At 42.4% G+C, this 20,123-nt stretch overlaps 1 protein-coding gene across 7 annotated transcripts in view; it reads right to left on the bottom strand.

The window, feature by feature from the left end:
• Positions 1 to 20,123, bottom strand: part of ELP2 (elongator acetyltransferase complex subunit 2) — a 1,253,630-nt gene that overhangs the window by 1,048,651 nt on the left and 184,856 nt on the right. For all 7 annotated transcript variants that reach the window (XM_069219622.1, XM_069219623.1, XM_069219617.1 and 4 more), the window contains one exon: positions 10,733 to 10,810. In XM_069219622.1, coding sequence (XP_069075723.1) covers positions 10,733 to 10,810 — 78 coding nt within the window. The remainder of the gene's footprint in view (positions 1 to 10,732; positions 10,811 to 20,123) is intronic.

Genomic DNA, 20,123 nt, shown 5'->3' on the forward strand with positions numbered 1-20,123 from the left:
GGTCTCCCTGCCTGTGGTTGGCAGTGGTATAATAGTGCCAGATGTAGAGTGTACACAGACAGGAACAGGTGGAAAAGGAAAAGCTCTACTCACGTAGTGGTGTATGTCATAAAGCACCCTAGTCAGGGAGCTCATATTTTTATTATGATTACATATTTTCGATATGAGCTCCCTCTGCACCTCCTTGATTTCCCTGAGCTGAGTTATTACCTGGCCCATCACGTCTTTGGACTGTTGTACTGCTCCCAAGACTCGGTCAATGGTGGTCTGACTGACTAAGACCCCAGTGTCTTCCGGTGGCTGACAGATTGCCTCCCACAACCCCTAACCCAACTACCCTGTGCCCTAGAAGTGTGTGCCCATCCATCTTGTTCCTGGTAGAACTGGAGACGGTGTTGGTTTGTTCTCAATAGTAGCCAGGGCACAAGGTTTGTGTGGTGTTTCTTTCAACACAGGAAGTAGAGATTACCCATTATGCCTGGGGTGGGAGGTGTAGGTGTGGGCCAAGTGCAAACCATGGGAGCTGTCTGGCCAGACTGACCAGATGGACCAGGTTGCTCATGATAATCTGGACTTGCAGGAGTGGTGTCCTGACTGAAGCCATGCTCCTTGTCTGGAGTGGAGGTGTCTTGTGTGGCAGTCGCTGTTCCACTGGTCCAGGGTGTTGGACCTGAGAAGGATGTAGAGAATATGGGATTAGTATCTAATTTGTCCATTTATGTGTCTTTAGCTACAAATGGGGCAACCTAAAAAAGTACAATCAAACTGATGAGGCCTTGGTGTCATTTTCTTTGTTTTACACATGGAGGCTGAATTGCACAGATGCCAACTCCAGTGATGGCGATGTAGAGATATCCTATAATGCAAATGTGTTATTTCAGCATTGTACATTACATGTAGTAGACCTTCAACACAACACAGTGGTAAGCAGATTACAGTACTGGGCCATTCCAAAGCCTAGCAGGCTACAAGAAATTAAAAGTAATGTGGGTCAACTTCAAAATGAAACTGTCATTGGTCATCATATGGACAGTGAAATGTACATTGTGTGAGACTACTACTTTTATAGCGCATGCCATATCACAAAGTACAAACTCTTGGATGCAGACAACTATGAAATATGTAAGCATTTCCATCGCTTCAATGTAGCTAAGAGAAGGTGACGACATGCTTGAGATACACAACAACTGACAGTTTAAACCATAGCTTGACATGGTGACTGTGAATTGCACAATTTGTTGCAATGTGTGCACATATGGAAGTTAAGGAAGGTGCAGCAACATTACACAGCACTATAGTTTTGCAGATCCAAAACCCGGGCATCATGGTAGTTGTAGTCATCTGTTCACACCATAGACAATCCTTGTTTGAAAGTGAGTTGAACATATCTGTTTCAATGACTTTAGTGGAGATAAACACACATTTACAATATGTACACACATATGGGTATGATGTGAATATATGAGAAAACCACTTACAGGCACAATACCTTCCTGTACAAATGGGTAGAGGTTTGGATCTTTTTTGGGGAGAACAGCAACATATATTAATGGAAAGCACGGGACTAAGCAAATGGAAGGGATGATCCATGGTGAACAACACACAGTCTGACTTCATATATTGCACATTGTTACTAAAGAGAGATACAATCATGATACTAGTAATTGGTATGACACACTATTTTAGGGAGTCAGGTTTACTTTAAACACTTTTGATAAGGGTGTTGAAGCACTCTAAATGTCTAATTTAGGGACAGAACTCCATTTGTGAGTGTGGTGGCATTGCTAAGTGCAAGTTACCAGACTTAATTTCTCCAGGGATTACAGTCAAGCCTTCAGGATGTCGGATCTGCAAGGCCTTCTCCTCCTAGGGAAATAGTTGAAAAGGAGGGCTAGGAGAACCACCACCAGTCTTCGTGGCCTCCAGGTGACTCTTGGAGGCCAGGGAACAGACCTCCCCCCACAGGTCATTTCACCTTTTTATAATCTCCTCCTGTGTGCGCAGATTGTTAGTGAAAGCATTCACTCTGCCCACTATTCTGGACCACATTTGCCTTTTCTGGGAAATGGTGGCATTTTGTACTTGTGCTACAAACAGTTGTGGCTCTCCTCAAATTATTTCATCCACCATGACAGTCAGCTCTCCCTTTATGAAATGGGGATTTCTCCTCCCTTCCATTGTGATTTTAAAAAAACATAAATATTTTATAATGCACAAAAACATAAGTGTAATGATATTAGGTCCAATTGTACAAAAAATAAGACAGAGGGAGAAGAAAGAAACAAAGCAAAAACCTGTGTTATGACTGGAAATTTCAGATGCCTGAATGGTCTGTTACAGTTGAATAGCAAAAGATCACGGTCTGGAATAGTGTGTGTTTTACAGACTGTTTTGCAGGAGTTCTTAATTGTCCAATATACAATAGGTGTGGCCTACTATATTGCACGGGTCCTGCAACTGACTCCCTCCGTCATGGGCCTGCTGCTGAAACACCAACAGCACAACTCTGATCTAAGTAGTTTTAGTGGGATACCGCAGTCAGGACAACAACGGAGAGCCTTGTCATTGGCATTGGAGTACGCTGCATAATGGTAGCCTTTGGCTCAGCAGAACTACATCTAAATACGGTAGGCAATAGACCGCCGACTTTACTGTCTTTTCGGGCCCACCGCCGACATGGCTTGGCGGTTAATACTTCCAAGAACTAAATCAGGCCCTTAAGGTGTTACTTGGAAACTCAATAAAAATAAAAAAATAAAAAAGATCTTCCAGTGTCTTCATCGACTCCAGAGCTGCAGGATGGGGAGAGTTTACCGGGGCAGAGGAAACCCCAGCCTGTTTGCAGAGTGGGTGCTGGCTTTGTTCTAGGGTGTGAGGGTGGTTCTTCTGATAGTGGTGGTGGAGGTCACTGTAACAAAGGTTGTTTCTTGTGTTGTTTCAGCCACCACCCCAACAGTCTGGCCCAAATCGGAGGCCTCAGAAAATGATGTAGAAGTGGCTTCCTGGCCAGACCCATCAGCCTCACTCCCACCACTGGCTTCTCAGGGTGATTGGCTCCACCTTATGACTCACAATGGCTACCCTGAAATTAGGCCAGCCTTTCCCTTGCTTGGTCTGGACATAGCTGAAAGGAGATACACACACATAAGTTACATACCACAGTGGTCAACAGAAAAATAACGCACTTCAAAGATGACAGACATTAAACTTGCACCATATTAGTCTCAATAAAAGGCACATCATAAAAGGGCAGATTTAAATTTCGGAAGACCGGTAGCTCCATCACAAATTTCAGGGATATTCTAGGTGTCTTATTACAAGTGCAATATATTATTATATAATTATGTTAAACCAGATGGCTTATCTGTCAGTTATGTGACAGACTGTTCATCTGTAAAACATAAATCATGCACTATATACGATAACTAACTAGTCTTAAGTAAATCTAAAAAAACATACACATATGTAATTCAATCTCAAACACTGTGGCACATCTACATAGCTGGTTGTAGGGGACATTCTGTCACAAATGAGGCATACATTTTGACCAACAAATTCCAACTTAGATATTCTTTAATGCATTGTGAAAATAAAGTATTAATTGCCATGTTTTTAAGGACTCTCCCATCACCTGAAATCTGACTCAAGAATGTATTGGTATCTTTTAACTGTGAAATATTGTTTACAGCAGTATTCTGCACATGGTGTATACACATAGGACACGTCAAGCTAGCTTGCATGATGCTATAGATCTAAGCTCAAACTAAACCTGTGTGTATCTTTGAAGGCCTAGGTACCTTTGGAACAAAAGTGAGTGTGTACACTTGGCGAGGACCTGGATGTCCAATATTAAAAAATAGACTGGAGTAATGGCCAAGGGATACTATCCATGTCACTTATTACTAAAAGCAGAACTATGGCAACATATTATTCTTAATATAGATAGGCTATGTGACATGGAGAGTATCCCTTGGCCATTACTGCTGTCTGTATTATGTTTAATATAGGAAGGAGCATGCCCAAAACTGTTTATGTGATCTACAGGAGTCTAAGTCTCATGAACCACTTCATGAAAGGACAGGCTGCAGGTTTTCTGGGCAAAATCCATCAGTTACAGATATTCCATCAGCAAAGGCACACATACAGTATTGACAATGTGCCTCATTTAAAGTCTGATGACTGAGTTACTGCAACAGAAATGTGGCAGATATTCGTTCTGTCTGGACAGGATATCTGTCATGTTTGTGTCACAGTAGGCATGTGGCAAACTCTAAATATGTACCAAATTCAATGCTATCCTACGACATTTGCAATATTTATTTCATTTTTTTAAAAACTATTGTGATGGTACAATGAATCCCGAAAACTGTAAGTAACTGTTATGGACAACTGATCTATTTTGCAAGTGAATAAACCTATCCCTTTGTCACTGCTTCATGGACTTTAGCTTCCTATCCAAGGTGATTCATGCAGCTGGCAGAATCAGCAACCACCACACCCCCTTTTTTCTTTTTTTGCTGGGATGGCCTTCCCAGTAGAGCGCAATGAGGCTAGTCTGGCCCCCCAGTTTCTCCCACTTTCTCCTATAGTGGATGCTGCTGCACCGTCGAGCCCCTGTTGGTGCACTTCCCTGCGAGTACCCATCAGCTATTTTTGTTGTGAAGAATAACTTGTACAGAGGTAGATAAAAATTAAAGAAAAAAAATAAAAAGCAATACTCGTGTTTAGTTAAACAACACAAATTATTAAGAATACTTTTTCTTATGTATTTTTAGTTTTTATTAACACATATTGAGGTTGATTGAGATTTTGTTTGATGCATTACTTGCTCCTCACAACCGTGATGGGAACACTGTACCCGCATATAACAAGTGTGTGATAAACTGTGTAAAATGTAATAAGGTGGGTTGGATATTGGTTACGTCATGAGGGAGTAAAATGTCAAACTTACAAATTATGACTAATTTTGCTTTTTTTCATATAGTTTACAACAACTCACATTAGTTTTACTTGAGTCATAACTCGATGTTGTGTATTGCCATTGACGACCATACTCAGGGCCAGCGTTTTTTTTTTTTTTGCACAAGTTTCTCTGTGACAATGTGGTTGATGGGCAGTCCTCCTTTGCACAAGTGCCTTAGATAGTAATGGATGCAGCCATGCTATCAAACAAACTCAGCAACTCTGTGTGTTATGTAGAGGGTACTTATTTCCAAATGTCAAGGAGAACCCTGCCCACAAAAACAATATTCTCAAGTGCACTGTGAACTGTTAAAATGCATGGTTCCACATTGGCTTAGCAGTTGAAAAATTCTTCTAAAGGCAGAGCTTAGCTTGAATCTGATAGTGACAAGTCCTAAAACATTTATGATATTAAAACAACATTCAAACTAAAACATGACGTGCTTAGTGACAACATACACGTTAATCATTTTGACACTCCGATTGTTGTTGCCCTGCTTAACTATACAGGTTTCCATGGCAAAGGAACGTTGTGCATGCCCTCACAGCTTCTGATTTGCTTTTGATCACAACATACCTGGATAGTAAAGTACTGTGGCTCTAATTTTCTGTTTCTTTTTCAAGCATTAATAATTGTGGAGTATACTATGTATACAATTATGATGTACAACATAAAAAATATTACCCAGGCCCAAAAATAATGTTCCAAGCATGTATATTTGAAATAAAAATATATAGGTTCGTTTTTGGTCAGGTATTGGTTTTTACTATTCAAAGCTGGACTGTCGACCAGGGCACATTTTTTTTAAATATTTCTTAGGTAAAAAGAAATTGTACAATATAGCCAACAAAACAATTTAGACACACAATATACAATAAATATGTCGTTTTGCAATGTCTTATGTGTAAATCACATATTGCCACACCATACAACGATATACATGTGTACATATGGTGTATGTAACTTAATAGAATAGGGTCAGAGTGTGAAGTCACTCATAATATTTCTATTAAATAACTGAACACAAATGTAAGTGCATTTCATGTACGTAGTTTACCTGACTGCTGGCCGATATAGCTGTCTGTCTTTGGTCAGTGTCCCCATGCAAGGATATCCAACTCCTGACGAGGCAAGGAATGGCCCTTGTCGCCTGCTTCTTCAGCCCTGGTGGGTCCCCACAGAGGAAAATAAGCAGTAACAGATTGAGAACATCTGCAACGTTGATTAGGAGGCAAGTGACCTAATAGCCTTAAAAAAAAGCCTGTATGCCAATGTGAGGGAATTTCAGTCAACAAATGCTTACACAAAGGCCAGCAGATTCCGTCAATCAAATACCATTATAACTACTGCACGGCTTCAGAAGCTGCAAAACGTGGGTACAAACTGCATTTAGTAGCCAGTTGTCTATGATTGATACGTCAGACATTCACCATGTTTGGTCCCAGCCATGCCAAATGCACAACATAGCGGGTTAGAATAATGCATTTGGGGAATTTCCTTGCCTTACAGCAAAGATGTGAGATTGTGACACAGCTAGCGATAGCAGGGTGTTCAATTTGACAGTGACTCTGGGCTTGTGGGTCGGTTAAGTTAATCCTTATTACAGTTAAAACCATCCCTGTTCAGCCTTCACTCTGAGACTATCAGATGGTAGTGTCCTATGGCCATCCTACACAGGTGCTCCTTACTGCGATTGGTTAGAATGCTTGTGTTTGGCTTACCCCCTCTGAGTTTCTTGCTAACTTCATGAGAGTGTAGCCACGTTTACACTATTTTGCTTGCTAGCAGGCCTCAGCCGCAAAACTGACAGTCCCCAGCCCATGGAATCAGTTATGAAGAAGAGATCTGTGCATGAGGGCACAGTAGACAGACAGCGGGAGAAGTATCTTGCTCACAGATTTGCTCTTTGAGCTCTCATGAGCGGATCACTCGACCACGGCTTTCGAGAGGCATAAATCAATCCCAGACCAGGTCACCGGAAGTATCAAGTTCATTCGCGAGCCCTGGACCCATCAGGTAGTCCTTGCATTGAGATGGTGAGACGCCATAGCCTACCAACACTTTCTGTTTTATGGGGCATGAATACAGTTCTCTACAGTTTCAGCTCACTGACAGAGTCGAAAGACTGCAGGATAGCCAAGGACAGCTTGAGGCATGCACCACATGCATTCAGACATTGGCGTGAAGAAAATGCTACACCCCTAAGCCCCTCCCACCCAGGGTAGCTTTTCTTGGCTTGTTACGACTAGCTTGGTGCCTTATAATTAACTGTCCTCTTCTAGGCCTGCAGACTGCAGCCTGAGTGGTGCACTGACTGACATTTTAAGATGAGCCCTTTGCCATATGCAGAAGCTGCCCTAAACTAAATATGCCCAGCAGAAGAGGTGAGCCTAAATTAAAAAAAAAAAAAAAAAAAAACTTTACTACTTTACTCGAAATAATGATTTAAAAAAGCAAATTTGCCAAAAGTTATAAAACACTTCAACGATATAATCTTTAAAAGAATGACAGGATTGAGCCAGACATTCATGACATTTCAATTCTTTATCTTTTAGGTATTATTAAAATCATGTTTTTGTACAGTAAAAGAAAAGATAAATATAAAATTGCAGAATGCAGCAATATGTGCTTCATATATGACTTGGGTTAAGGAGAATGTGTGCGGAATGAGTAAATGGTTCATTACGAAAAGATAGAGAATGTTGTGATTTGAGAGAGACATCAGGAAGTCTACTTGAGGAAATAACTTTTTATCAGTGTATAGATTAGTATTAGGGAGTAGGATTTGATAGTGTTCAGAAAGTGAAATAGGTATTGTGAGAAAGGTAGTGTTTGTACTTATCAGCCTGCAATTCACCTACAAGTGCAGAATATGGTCAACACTTTCTCCTCACTGGGAATGAGGGGACTTAGAGACCCACCAGCAATTCCCAGGACTTCTTGATGTGCCCTAGAAGGAAAATAACAGATCTCCTCTGCAGGTTTTACACCTCTTTTGGCTGTTCTACTGTAAGTGTCTGTATTGGAGACAGCGTTCCTCCTATCCATGATTCTGACCCACATTTCTCTCCTGTGGCTCATGACTGTTATCTGGCCCAGTACTCTGAACCAATGCGGCTCACCCCTAATTATCACTTTCACCATCACTGTTAACTCATTTTCATAAAACCTGGGTTGTCTTCTTTCTAACATTAAAAAAATGATGAGGTAGGTCTGCTTCTGGGAGTTTGTGTTGTGAGTGGCAACTGATTTGTGTTGTTAGTTTCCTTTGTTGTGCCAGCTGAAGGTGTGTTGATGGAAACATCCACTATCAGAAAGCTTGTCTACTATTTCTGTCCTCTTTGCCACTCTGATGGTGGACATATCTAAATATGGTGGATGAATGTGTGAAAATACCAAAGTTGACAGAAACGTGTCTGTCTACCGTGGATGGGGTGACCGACGAGGGAGGACATGGACGACTGACGTTTAGTGAACGAACCATCCCCATCATGATGAACAATGGTCCATTACGACAAACCTTAAATAGAGAATGGATATCGGCCAACCAAACAGATGAATCAGTGGCACCAGATTGAAGTGACAAGCCTTTTCTGCCACGCTCTAGATTAGGCCCTTAGTGCCCAGTGCACTTATCCCTCTTGGCACAATCTACGCCTTTGCACTACATTAGTCTGAAGTTTTAAGAACACTTGTGGATACCTCAAAAAAGGATTTACTAGATGCCCAAAGTTTTTCTTCAGGTGCCTCAATATTCATAATTTCAATGATTAACAGGGAATTATGACCATGCACTGATTCCGAAAAGATGTATGCCTTCACCAACAGGAACCACTACACTTTACCACTTACATCCTCCTCATCATACTCAAGGAGGCTATGGTGCTCTTTAACTCAGACCTACAAGAAATTCATAACCTAGTACATAAAAGAGGGAGATGAAGGGAAGATGGCATTCAGGGCAAGATATGGGCATGTGTAATATCTGGTTATGCATGTGGTTGCTATGACCTAGCTGCATTTCAATATCTAATCAATGATGTGTTCCAATATGTTCTGGACACTTAGTTATGTAGTTAATAAATAATTTAAAAACAAAATCGGATGAACATCATCAACATTTCTGAAATATTGGGCACCTGTGAAAAAAACTGTTTATCCAAACTGGAACAATGGAAGTTTGAACTGCTCTCTATCCCTTTCTTGGCCTTCCAAGTTTCCAAAAATGATATTCACACAGATATGTCGGAGTAAAACCAGTGGCAAATTGGTCTTGGCCAGATAATGTTAAGGACATTCAGAAACTCCTGGGGTCCGCCAATTTTAATAGACAGTTCATCAATAATTTATCCAGTGCTGTGTTGCCTTTTACTCAATTGACAAAACCACAACTTCAATCTCTATGGAAGTAAAGAAAAGAAGCTATTGTTTTGTACCTGAAATCTGTTTTTACTGAAGCACCCATGTAACATAATCTTCATTGTAATACAGACTTTATATGGCAACAGATACTGCTGAATGTGTGATTGGTGCTATGCTTTCTCAAAGACATAATACAAAGAAGGGAAGCTTTATGATGTTGCTCATTTCCCCTTGTACCTCGACTGCTATGTAGCAAAACAACTACCAATCTTTATGGCAGAGGACTGCTAACTATTCAGGAGGCTTTTGCCACTGGCAAAATTACCTTAAAACAACACATCGTACCATTATGGTATTTATAGAACAATGTCCAAGCATAAGGTCTATGTTCACAATTCCTCAATAAATCAAACAACTGTCCAGAGAAAACATATAGTAAGGAAAGTAGGTGAAGAGCTAACAAGCCAAAATGATGATACAACAATATAATAATTATGTTCAAATTCAAACGAAGAGTGACACATTACTATCACTGAGTTCCCATCATATGCATGGGGCTAAGGATTAAAAACCTCACAAACAGATTTTTCATTGTAGATCTCATGAGGCCAAGTCCTGCTTTTGCATATGAAAATGAGTGGACCAGAATTCCTGATCCGCTACCATCAAAAGGCACTGAATTAACCACAAGAAAATGCAGCAACTTAGGCACACTTCAGGCGAGAGGAAAAACAAAACCAACCACTATCACAAGTGAGGCAGTAGGAAAGGAGAAAAGCACAGGCAAGCGGGTGCAACAATAGATCTTGCAGTGTGTGCTCACCTCAGTTTTAAATGAACATATTTTAGGCCGGGAAAAAAATATAGTAAATTACATATGTATATAAATTTGTTAACGTCTAGTAAATCCCAGGACAGGAAGTCCAGGATGGAATTTAGACACAAAGAAGCCTGGGTCTAATCAATCAAAAAGGAGTCCTGAATAAGGACTGATTAAGAGTGGAAAAGATAGCAGTTCAGCCTGTAATCTTTTCTTTATTCTTTTCAAGCCTTATGTCTGAAGGGAAGCACAGATGTTCTTGAAATCTTTAAGTGTTCTGATTACAAATTAGATAGAATTAAATACTCTCTGAATTTTAGGCACTCTCATTACAAAAAGCAAGTAAAACCATACATGTATCCTGAAAAGCAAAAATAGAAAAGTGATACTTTGTGGCCTACACAAAGTATTATCAGTAGGAAATTAGAGAATAGAATGAAAACTGCTTAAACATTTAACAAAAGCTGAAATATCCTAATCTATGAAAATTCCAATTACGCCTGACACCACCACATCGCCTTAAGATCCCTCTTTAAACTGAAATTGCACCTTCACTTATCAATTGAATGTTAATGACGCACACTTACCACCACTGCTAGGTAAAAAAGACAAGCTGACATCCATAACAAAGCCATTTCCAAAGTGTAGGATTTGAATGCATTCACCTAAAAAAAAAGATTGGAAATAAAGAGATAAATAAATAAGATCTGAGAATGGTCGTACTTATTTCTGTGCATGCTTAAAGCACAGTTACATTTTTAAAAAAAAACAATTATTAGACCTCAGTTTAACTGGGTGGATCCAATTGATTTTTTTTTTTTTTTTTTTTGGCTAGGACACTAAACAATTCGCAAGCAGACACTTAAAGCAGCACTTCGCCTCAAGTTAGGGTCAGATGCAGAAGCATTGCAGCTACAGAGATTCACATGTTAGTGAAAGACAGACACCAGTAAAAGAAACTCAAAATAAACAAACAAGCTTTTTCCAGTTTGGGCTTCCTCAGTCTGAAGCAGCAGACATGCCTCGAGAATATATATTTTTGCTTTTATTTCTTTATCGTCATTTTAAACAGACAAGGAGTTACCATACAAAATTGACAATCAATGCATTAGTAGTAGCCTTTGACCCATTAACCGTTTAGGTTGTAATCATTTTAAGCAGTAAGGCGGGATCATGATGTCCATGTTTCTATAATGTCAGGTACATTTACATCAATAAACATTATGTAGCTCATATGACATCTACTTATTATTTATACAAATGCCTTTCCTAATTATGTGTGTGTGCAATTTATTGCGGTATCTCATTGGATCAGTAATTTTGTTAACGCTAGGTACCATACACCCAAAACACGTCCTTCATTTGCATTTGTTCTCTGTAATTTTTGTGCCTCATTCATCTTCTTGGATTGAATCATTGAATCATCATTAATTTCCAGAGTATTAATGAGGGCAACCAAAGCAGTTTCCAGGTGATATCTATTCTTCACTTTGATAATGCTAGACCCCTTTTTTGTTGTTGAGAGGTAACTTTTAGCAAATAAAGCTTGTGTGTTAATGCAATATATAATTCCAATTATATCTTGAATGCACTCACCAATTACTACGAAACAAAGCAAATTTTACTATATTCCAACACATGAATGTAAGTATCTAGTTCACATTTGTATCAAGTGCAGATCTCGCTATTTTCTTTATCAATATTATGCAATCCCCGTAGGATCCAGTACATGTAATGAGTACATTTGTAATGTAATAAGTTAAATTTCTGATTGAAACCTGCTGCCCATTGTTTTTGTAGTTTGCAAGTTCACCAAGCTGGCAGGTTTTCCCTTTAGAGTTAGGTAACCGTTCTACTGCCTTACCCCAATTCCAGTATTTCCTGATTCAAGATATGCATTTCTAGCCCCTTCTGAAATTCCTTAACACTAAAATGTTATAAATCTTAACCCACCATCTCCTACCAAAAGCAGTAAACCGCATTGTTCCTACATCTTTAAATAAATGTTCTAACGTTTTCAGGGATCCTCATCTTTTAATCTGCGCAATACAATGGGGCCTGGTTTGGTGCGGTTTTCTGCCCAATATTGCCAGTTAGAATATGTACATATACTTGTGTCCTTCATTTTTTATGGCCATAATCCATACTTCTTCTAATACTGCTACATATTGCCTTTATCCGCTATCTTTGTTATTCAAGTAATGCCTCTAGTTTTATTGACTGCATCAAATCTCTGATTAGTCTAATTACTTGGCCTGAGGGAGAATCCTGCAAACCAAGGAATCATGTACCTGAACTGCGTTGCTTTATAATATTTCTTAAAATCCGGAACCAGTATTCCTCCAAGTTCCCGTAGTAATTAAATTTTCTCCAGAGGCAGGAACAAAGGCCGCCCGCATACAAAAGCAGCAATTACCACTACTTCTCCTTGCTCCTGAGGAGGAAAGAGTGTGTGCAGAATGCTCTCAATCAACCACCCAGCTGTCACACTGCACAAGGGATGGGCCTGCCTAAGGCCACTGAACAAAGGAGAGTGCTTAGGAAACTGAAGCCAAACCACCAAGGGGCCGCCTTTAAAATTCTAGTGTGCAAGTCCCTGGCAGTGATGTCAGCAAGGGGTGGAGCTGAGACCTCAGGAACTGATGTGACCAGTGGCTTCTTGATGCTGCCGTTTTGGATTGTCCCAAGATGCTGTGCAGAAGGGTTGGGACAGGGGTGGAGAGGCGATGTGGCACCCCAGGACTGGTTAGGGGTTCCTGTCTTCTGAAACCTTCCTCTCCCCTTTATAAACTCTTGCACAAGGAGAAGACGCACTCTTGCCTTTGGATTTTCTACGCACCACACTGCTGGATCCCGGGACTGTCATGGAGAACTGGAAGGAGAAACCCTCTGGCTCCCACTCCAGACCCAGGAGTCTGTCCAGTGGACCCTAGGACCAGTGGGCCTCCCCAAGGGCCAGTGAGCCCGGCCCCCTTAAGCCCCCCGAGGACCAGTTGGGGAAGCCCTGGACTTTTTTGCGCCCACCAACAAACCACGACTGGAGAAAGGAGCCAGGAGAACCAGCTTTTGGAGGATTACACAGCTCTGGAGGTAAGGAACGTTGTTGCAACTGCCCCTGGTGGATAGAGCTTGCCACCAGGAGTCAAATAAGCCCAGGAGTGTCCAAATCGGTGCAACGGGGCCAGAGTTACAGCATTCTAAAGTTTGGTGACCTTTGACCTAATTTCCTTCCTCGGAGTGTGTGGAGTTTCGCTGCCATTTCATCAACTTCCCCCAGGGTGGACAAGGGCCTAGCAGACGGACCAAGGAGTTTATTTCCTCATTTTGACGCGAGGGTGTGCGTGTGGCCCCCTCCCAGTGTTCGTTTCTCACCCGGGGAATCCATCCCCAGGGCGGACTTATGCTGGAGGAGACCAGGACCCCATCCCCAACCCTTGAGCACTCTCAATCATGGGTAAAAGCTTTTGCGCTTCCCCAAGATTCCCAGGATGGGGGTAGCGCCAGTGCACTCCCCTGGCAGAAGGTGGAAAAAGCCCAGGACCCCATCCCTGTTGCCCATCGTGTTTACTGAAGATGGGGGGAGAGCCACCCCCCCATGTGGTTTGCACTCCCTGCTCCTCGTGTCTGGGTGGATGGAGAGGGAGAGGCGGCCAACACTACACGAGTCTGCCCGCTGAAGTAGGCAGGCCCACAGAAGGACTGCCAGCTCCCGCGGTAGCACGTAAATGTGCCGATGGCATGGGAAGCCAGCAAGGGCAGCCGTGGGTGAGTACCCTGAGCTGCCCTCCATCTGTGACAACCTTGTGGGTGTCCGAGTGGGTCCCAGCACCCCATCAAGAAGGATAAAAATGGGATGCAAGGCCGCATTCAATGGAAAATGATGGGGAAAACATCACCATGGCTCCCCCTAGCCAAGCAGGAGAGCCGCTGCTAGACTATTTACTGCTTCTCAAAGGACTTGCTGCATAATACATCGTGGGGCCTTTTATTTGATTCACAATATTGCTGATAACTGAGTCTGTGGTAATCCTAGGGCGACTGGACCACCACTAAAACATTCAGCACGACGTGTTCTTTCTGTCTGTGTCACTCTTCTGGGTACCCACCCTAGGTTGGGGTACAAGGGTGGGTAAACAAATTAGAGGAGGCACACAAGTAGTTTGGCTCCAATAAAGTGCAGTGTCAGGTGACACTGGCCTGCAAATCGCTCAAGGACTTGAACACTGACAAAGCAGAATGCACCCTGCAAGCACTAAACAAGAATTCTATGCAGGTGTAATAAGGTGGAGCGTCTAATAGCACACCAGCTTCGTGTACAGGTGCACCAACAGAGAATAGCAGAGATCAAGGACGCACAAGGGGGAAGGGTATACCAACACACACACATTGAATTAGAAATTGAGTGTTTCTATACAACACTCTACTCAGCTGAAACACTAGTACCGGAAGAAGCAGTCACAAATCTGGCCCAGACTCCCATGAAGAAAATACCAGCTACCAATGTGCCACATTTAGTAGGGACATCCAGACTGATGAGGTCAACCAGGCAAGGCACCCGGTCAGGATAGCTACACCTTGGACTTTTATAAACTATTTGTGGCCATTTTGGCTCCAATACTGGATAACCTTTTTAATTCCTTTAGCATGTCTGGGTCCCTGACACATACTATGCGAGAAGCAGTCATTACAGTACTCCTGTAACCCGGGAAATACAAGTAGGCGTTATGTGCTTACTATCATCCCATTTCATTATTAAATGTAGATGCTAAAATATTCACTAGCATACTGGCAGCATGTCTTTCCCCCTATATACAGCACCTGATAGACCCTGATCAGACCGGGTTCATCACCAAAAAGACTTGTAGTAATAGATCCCACATGCTTGCTCCTCTCGGTTGAAGCCAAAAAGGCCTTTGACCAAGTAATTTGGCCATATCTTCAACTAGTGTTGGCTAAGGTTGGCATTGGTACCCGACTCCAGCACTGGAGATGTGGTTCTAAAAATTCTGGACCCATGTAATTTACTTTGCCACAGCAGTACGATTTTAGTATCAAAAGACCGATAATGACTAGTACACTAAGCATGAGCATTTTCGCTCAATTCCAGCAGCGTTTTCACCTCGAAATCGCCATTTTCGTCCTGCACTCGTGGCTCCCATTTTATACACGGCAGCCATTTTAAAAGTTGCCCTCACATAGGCTTATAATACAGTCAGATTTGATTCCAAGGACACGTACACCTTGATTGACTTTTCTCTGACCTGGGCAAGCTGGAACCATTGCCTCAGGCCAAACCTGTTTGGTCAGTCCCTCTCCCAGTGGCCGAATCAGATAGCATCAAGGCACACCATGCCATAAAACCCTTATTATCGCTCACACACCCTGCCTAATCTTGCTCACACCTGCACCTGCTCTTTTCTTCTTCATACTTTACGAAGGGGAGGTGCCCGTTTTTATTAGGGGTCCACACTTATCTGATGTAAAATACTAGGCCTTGCCGGGTAATTTATTATGGGTTGGATGACATGAAATATGAGGTTTTATCATGACACTGTTTTTTCCTTTGTAGTGAAAACATGTGAATGACCAACCAAAATGTCAAGAATATTTGCCTGAAGCTTAAAAAACTGTATATAAGGAAACCTGACTTTGCATTGAAACACAGTCTCCTGAGAACATACAAACCGTGCTGTTGTACTTCTAGGATGCTTGTTACTTGGTTGCAGCCAATAAATTCGATCTTTGACTTCACCTAGAAGACTCTGAGTTTCTGTGGTCTGAATCAGGAAAGTACCCGAGGTCTTTGGGTGTACCCTGGCACCGCTGGGTTACCGGATCAGTACCGGTTCTGAAAAACCCAGTACCTCAGAGATAGTGCAGCTACATGAACCCAACAGCTAGAGTCAGGGCTAATGGAAGGCTGTCAGTCCTTTCCTACAAGGTGGAGTACTCAGAGGTGTTGCCCCCTGTTGCCATTCCTCTTTGCTCTTTACATGAAACCCTTCACAGAAGGAGTGCACAGACATTCCCAGGTGATTGGAATCCAAACGGGAGGTCAGGAAGATAAACTGGGTCTTTATGCCAAAGACGTTATGATAGTAGTGTCAAAACCCTTTACATCCCTTCCCCCCGATACAAAAACTGCAGGCCTTGGGCAATGTGTCAGGCTTTTAGTTATCTTGGTAAAATTGCACTCCCCCCAGCTGAATTCACAACTAAAACAACTATTTCCTTTTACATAGGCCTCTCAGGGGTCACTTACTTGGGCTTACAAATACACCACACTTTAGAAATCACAGTAGAATGCAATTATGCTGGGTTACTTGCTGCGGCCATATCAGACCTACACACTTGGCAAGGGCATTCTCTTTCATGGCTGGGACGACTGGCTTTAGTCAAAATGACCTTGTTGCCTAGGATATTATACATAATACTGACTCTACCAGTGCACCCCCCACCCCCGGTACTTGATAAAATCCAACATTTAATTGAAGGTTACATTTCGGCAGGGAAAAAAGCACGCTTGGCAAAAAAGCAGGCCTATCTAGCTATGGTGGAGGGGGGCTTGGATGCTCCTCACCTGACACACTATTATCAAGTAGCCCAACTCATATACTTAGTAGAGTGGTCTCGGTCTGGGAAGCACTGATGTTTCACAGACCGAGCGATAGCCAGGATCCACATATGAGGGAACCATGGCTGCACAACCTGCACCACCCATCTAGGGTCTATATCCCACCCATACTCATGGCGACAGTGGGAGTTTGGGATAAGATACAAAAGATCCAGAAACTCTCTACCTGCATCTCACCACAAACACCAAAACGTGGGAACCCTGACTTCCCACCTGCTCTGAACAGGATTGTATTCTCGATCTGGCAAGAAACCAACTGCAAATTAATAGGAGATCTATTTGACCACAAAGGTATTATTTGCAGTGCCCAAGTTCAAGCCACTCATGACTTCCCCCCAAAGCGCATACTGGCAATATATCGCAATTAAACATTGTGTTACGGAGCTCTTATAAAATTCCACACTAGCTACACACTCACTGCTTTTGAACAGTGGGCCTTACCCACGACACAGATTGTAGACTCCTGTCTGATATACACACGTCCCCTAATGCTCTGACAGCTCCCACCAAATTTGCAGCACAGCTAAGGTGGGAACTAGAGTGTGAACGCACCTTCATCCATAGGGAATGGAAAGATATTCTGCATTGAGTATGCACATCTGCTAGTAGTGTCTCTGGCAAATAAACTTTACTCAGACTTGTGCTTGACTAGTATTATACCCCCGCCAGAACAATTATATGGAAGCCAGATGGGGGATGGTTGTTGGCAGCAATCCAGTCAGCCAGGCACACTGACACACATTTTTTGGCATTGACCCAAACTTCAACAATTCTGGACAGACGTTTTGGCTGATATTTGTGAAATGTATGACACAGATATCCTCAGGTTCTATGGTTATACACTGTTGGGACTACCCAATGCATTGACTTACCCCTTGCGCTCCACCAGGGGCCATGCTATTACCCTTGCTCTTTGCACAGCGAAGCAGGCTATCTCCTCTAAGTGGGAAACTGAGAGCATCCCATCACGACTGGAATGGCTGCACAGACTTTGGGGGCAGCTGGGTATGGAAATGTTAACGTATTTGTTTTGGAACCTGGAACATGGTCTTTTATCGATTCATGACTTTATTTTGAATGAATTTACTTCCTTTAAATGATTTAATAGCAAATTAGACGCCACATGGTGAAAAGGGGAAAGTATGTAATTTTTGTGATTTTCGATGTCACGATCTTAACCATGTACTTTTTGTCTGCCTGGTTCTGGAGGCCCTGTGTCGTCATTATTTACATCCAATGTTCTTACAATATAGGGTACCTCTGTAAAGATGGCACAAGAGTTTTTGTTTTTCCCTAAGAACGCTGTAATTTGTATGAGAATTTTAACATTTGTTAAAGGTTTTATGAATTCCTATTAATGGAGTATTTTTTCAATAGATAAGGGAATTATAAATGGGGCTGAATAGACGTGTGTTGCTGGAGTGGGGTGTTCCCATGTTTACATTTAGGGTGTGCTGTACGAGTAGGGGGAGCTCTTTATGGGACGTTTACAGGCGTGAGAGTCTCTCTTCCCCAAAGGTGGTAATTTGCACTAGAGCCTTAATCTCTAGGGATTTATGAATTTATATTAATGTAGTTTTGCTGCTAGATGGGGTGGGTCCATGTCTTTATTTTTTATAGATAGTTTGCACAAGATCTTATAAATTGTTCGGGTGTGTTTTAAATGTATATTAAGGGATATTTTGGTTTGTTGCTAGGAGGGGAGATTCCTTAGTTTATAACAATGGTGTGTTGGGGAGCCCATTATTGGAAATTATGGGAATGTGTACAGTATTTAAGATCACCTTCCGCATTGCACTTTAATTCTCTCTTAACCATGTATTTGTCTTCCTGGGACTTAAACTGTCATAACATTTACGAGGAGGTTTTAATAGCTGATATGTAATGGAGAACTGAGGGAGTTGTTTTTTTTAAAATGAATTGTTTATTTTGATGATGTTTTATCCTGGGTGTAATTGAATTTTATGATTAGTTTGGCTATTGTGAATTTTATGCTTTGAATCATTTGGACCTCATTGAGTTCCAAATCATGAATTAAGATTGGATTGAACTGAGAGGTTAATAGCGGTGATGGAATGCAGGTTGCCACAATTTGACAAAATGTGGGACCCTAGCCTTCACTCCAAAAATGATCCAACAGTGTTTCTGCTTACTGAAGATCAGGTAAGACGTCTTTCACTCTAATCAGCCTTGCTTATGGGGTAAGCAGGATGAGGGGGAATGGGGGGGGGGAGGGAACAGAAAGCCCACTAGAAAACAGTGTTTTCTGTGACATATAACAAAAGGGGCTGGAGGGTGTACACAAACAATCTGCCTCAGGGGGGTCAGAAAAACTGTTGTACCCATTCTGGACAAAGCACGATGCATAAGAAAGCTGCCCCACCCCTTTTTCAAGTATGAGAATATTTGTCCCCTGATATCTAGTAGCCTTTCCATTTTCCAGAGGAAGAATTTGGGTAAACACTCACAATCCACCCCAGGAGGGACAGTAAGACTTATGCACCTGTCCTGGGATGGAAGTACAGCACAACGCATGGGTGAGCCGCCCCCAGCTCTTTTTTATTTATGAGAATATTTTTCCCTGGTGTCTAGTCGCCTGTCTGTCCCCGGGAGGACGTTTTTGGTAACCACCCTCAATACTCTGCAATGGAACAGAAAGACAAATGCACCTACTCTGGGATGGGAGCAAAGTATGATGCCTTGGTAAGTCGCCCCCCAATCCTCTTTTTTGCCCACTCCAGAATATGTACATCAGTCTTTCTGCCCAATCCCCTGCAAAATCTTCCTCCGGGGACAGACAGGCCACTAGACTCAAGGGGACAAATAAATATTCTCAAAAATAAAAAAGTGGTGGGGTGGCTAACCCAGGCATCTTGCTATATGTCGTGCTTCTGTGACAAACTTCCGAAAACCAATGAAATCCACAAAATGCCTTCCACCCTACCTTCCCCCAATAGTCCTGATTCCCGGTAAAAATGATACATGTATTTGGAAGCGTGGGGTAGCCTGAACCATATCCGCCAGCACGCACAGCAGCAGTAGGAAGGCTGCCACCTCACAATTGTGCCTGGGGGCACTTAAAGGATACTCTATTGCTCCTGCGACACAGGGCGTGTATTTGGAAAAGTGGGGGGAGCCTGAGCCACATCCCCCAGCATACACAGTGGCAGGAGGAGGGCCCCCACCTCACACTCTCGTCTGGAGGCCACTCAGTTGCTCCAGCGGCGTGGGAAGCGCCTGGGCTAAGAGCGGGCCCGTCTGCATCCAGACGATGCTGGGCTGGGACCCTCCCCTTGGCTTTGGTCTTGGGCCCCCATGCCATAGAACTTTCCTGGTAGCTGATG

The sequence above is a fragment of the Pleurodeles waltl genome, chromosome 2_2 (genome assembly GCF_031143425.1).
Source record: "Pleurodeles waltl isolate 20211129_DDA chromosome 2_2, aPleWal1.hap1.20221129, whole genome shotgun sequence".
NCBI lineage: Eukaryota > Metazoa > Chordata > Amphibia > Caudata > Salamandridae > Pleurodeles > Pleurodeles waltl.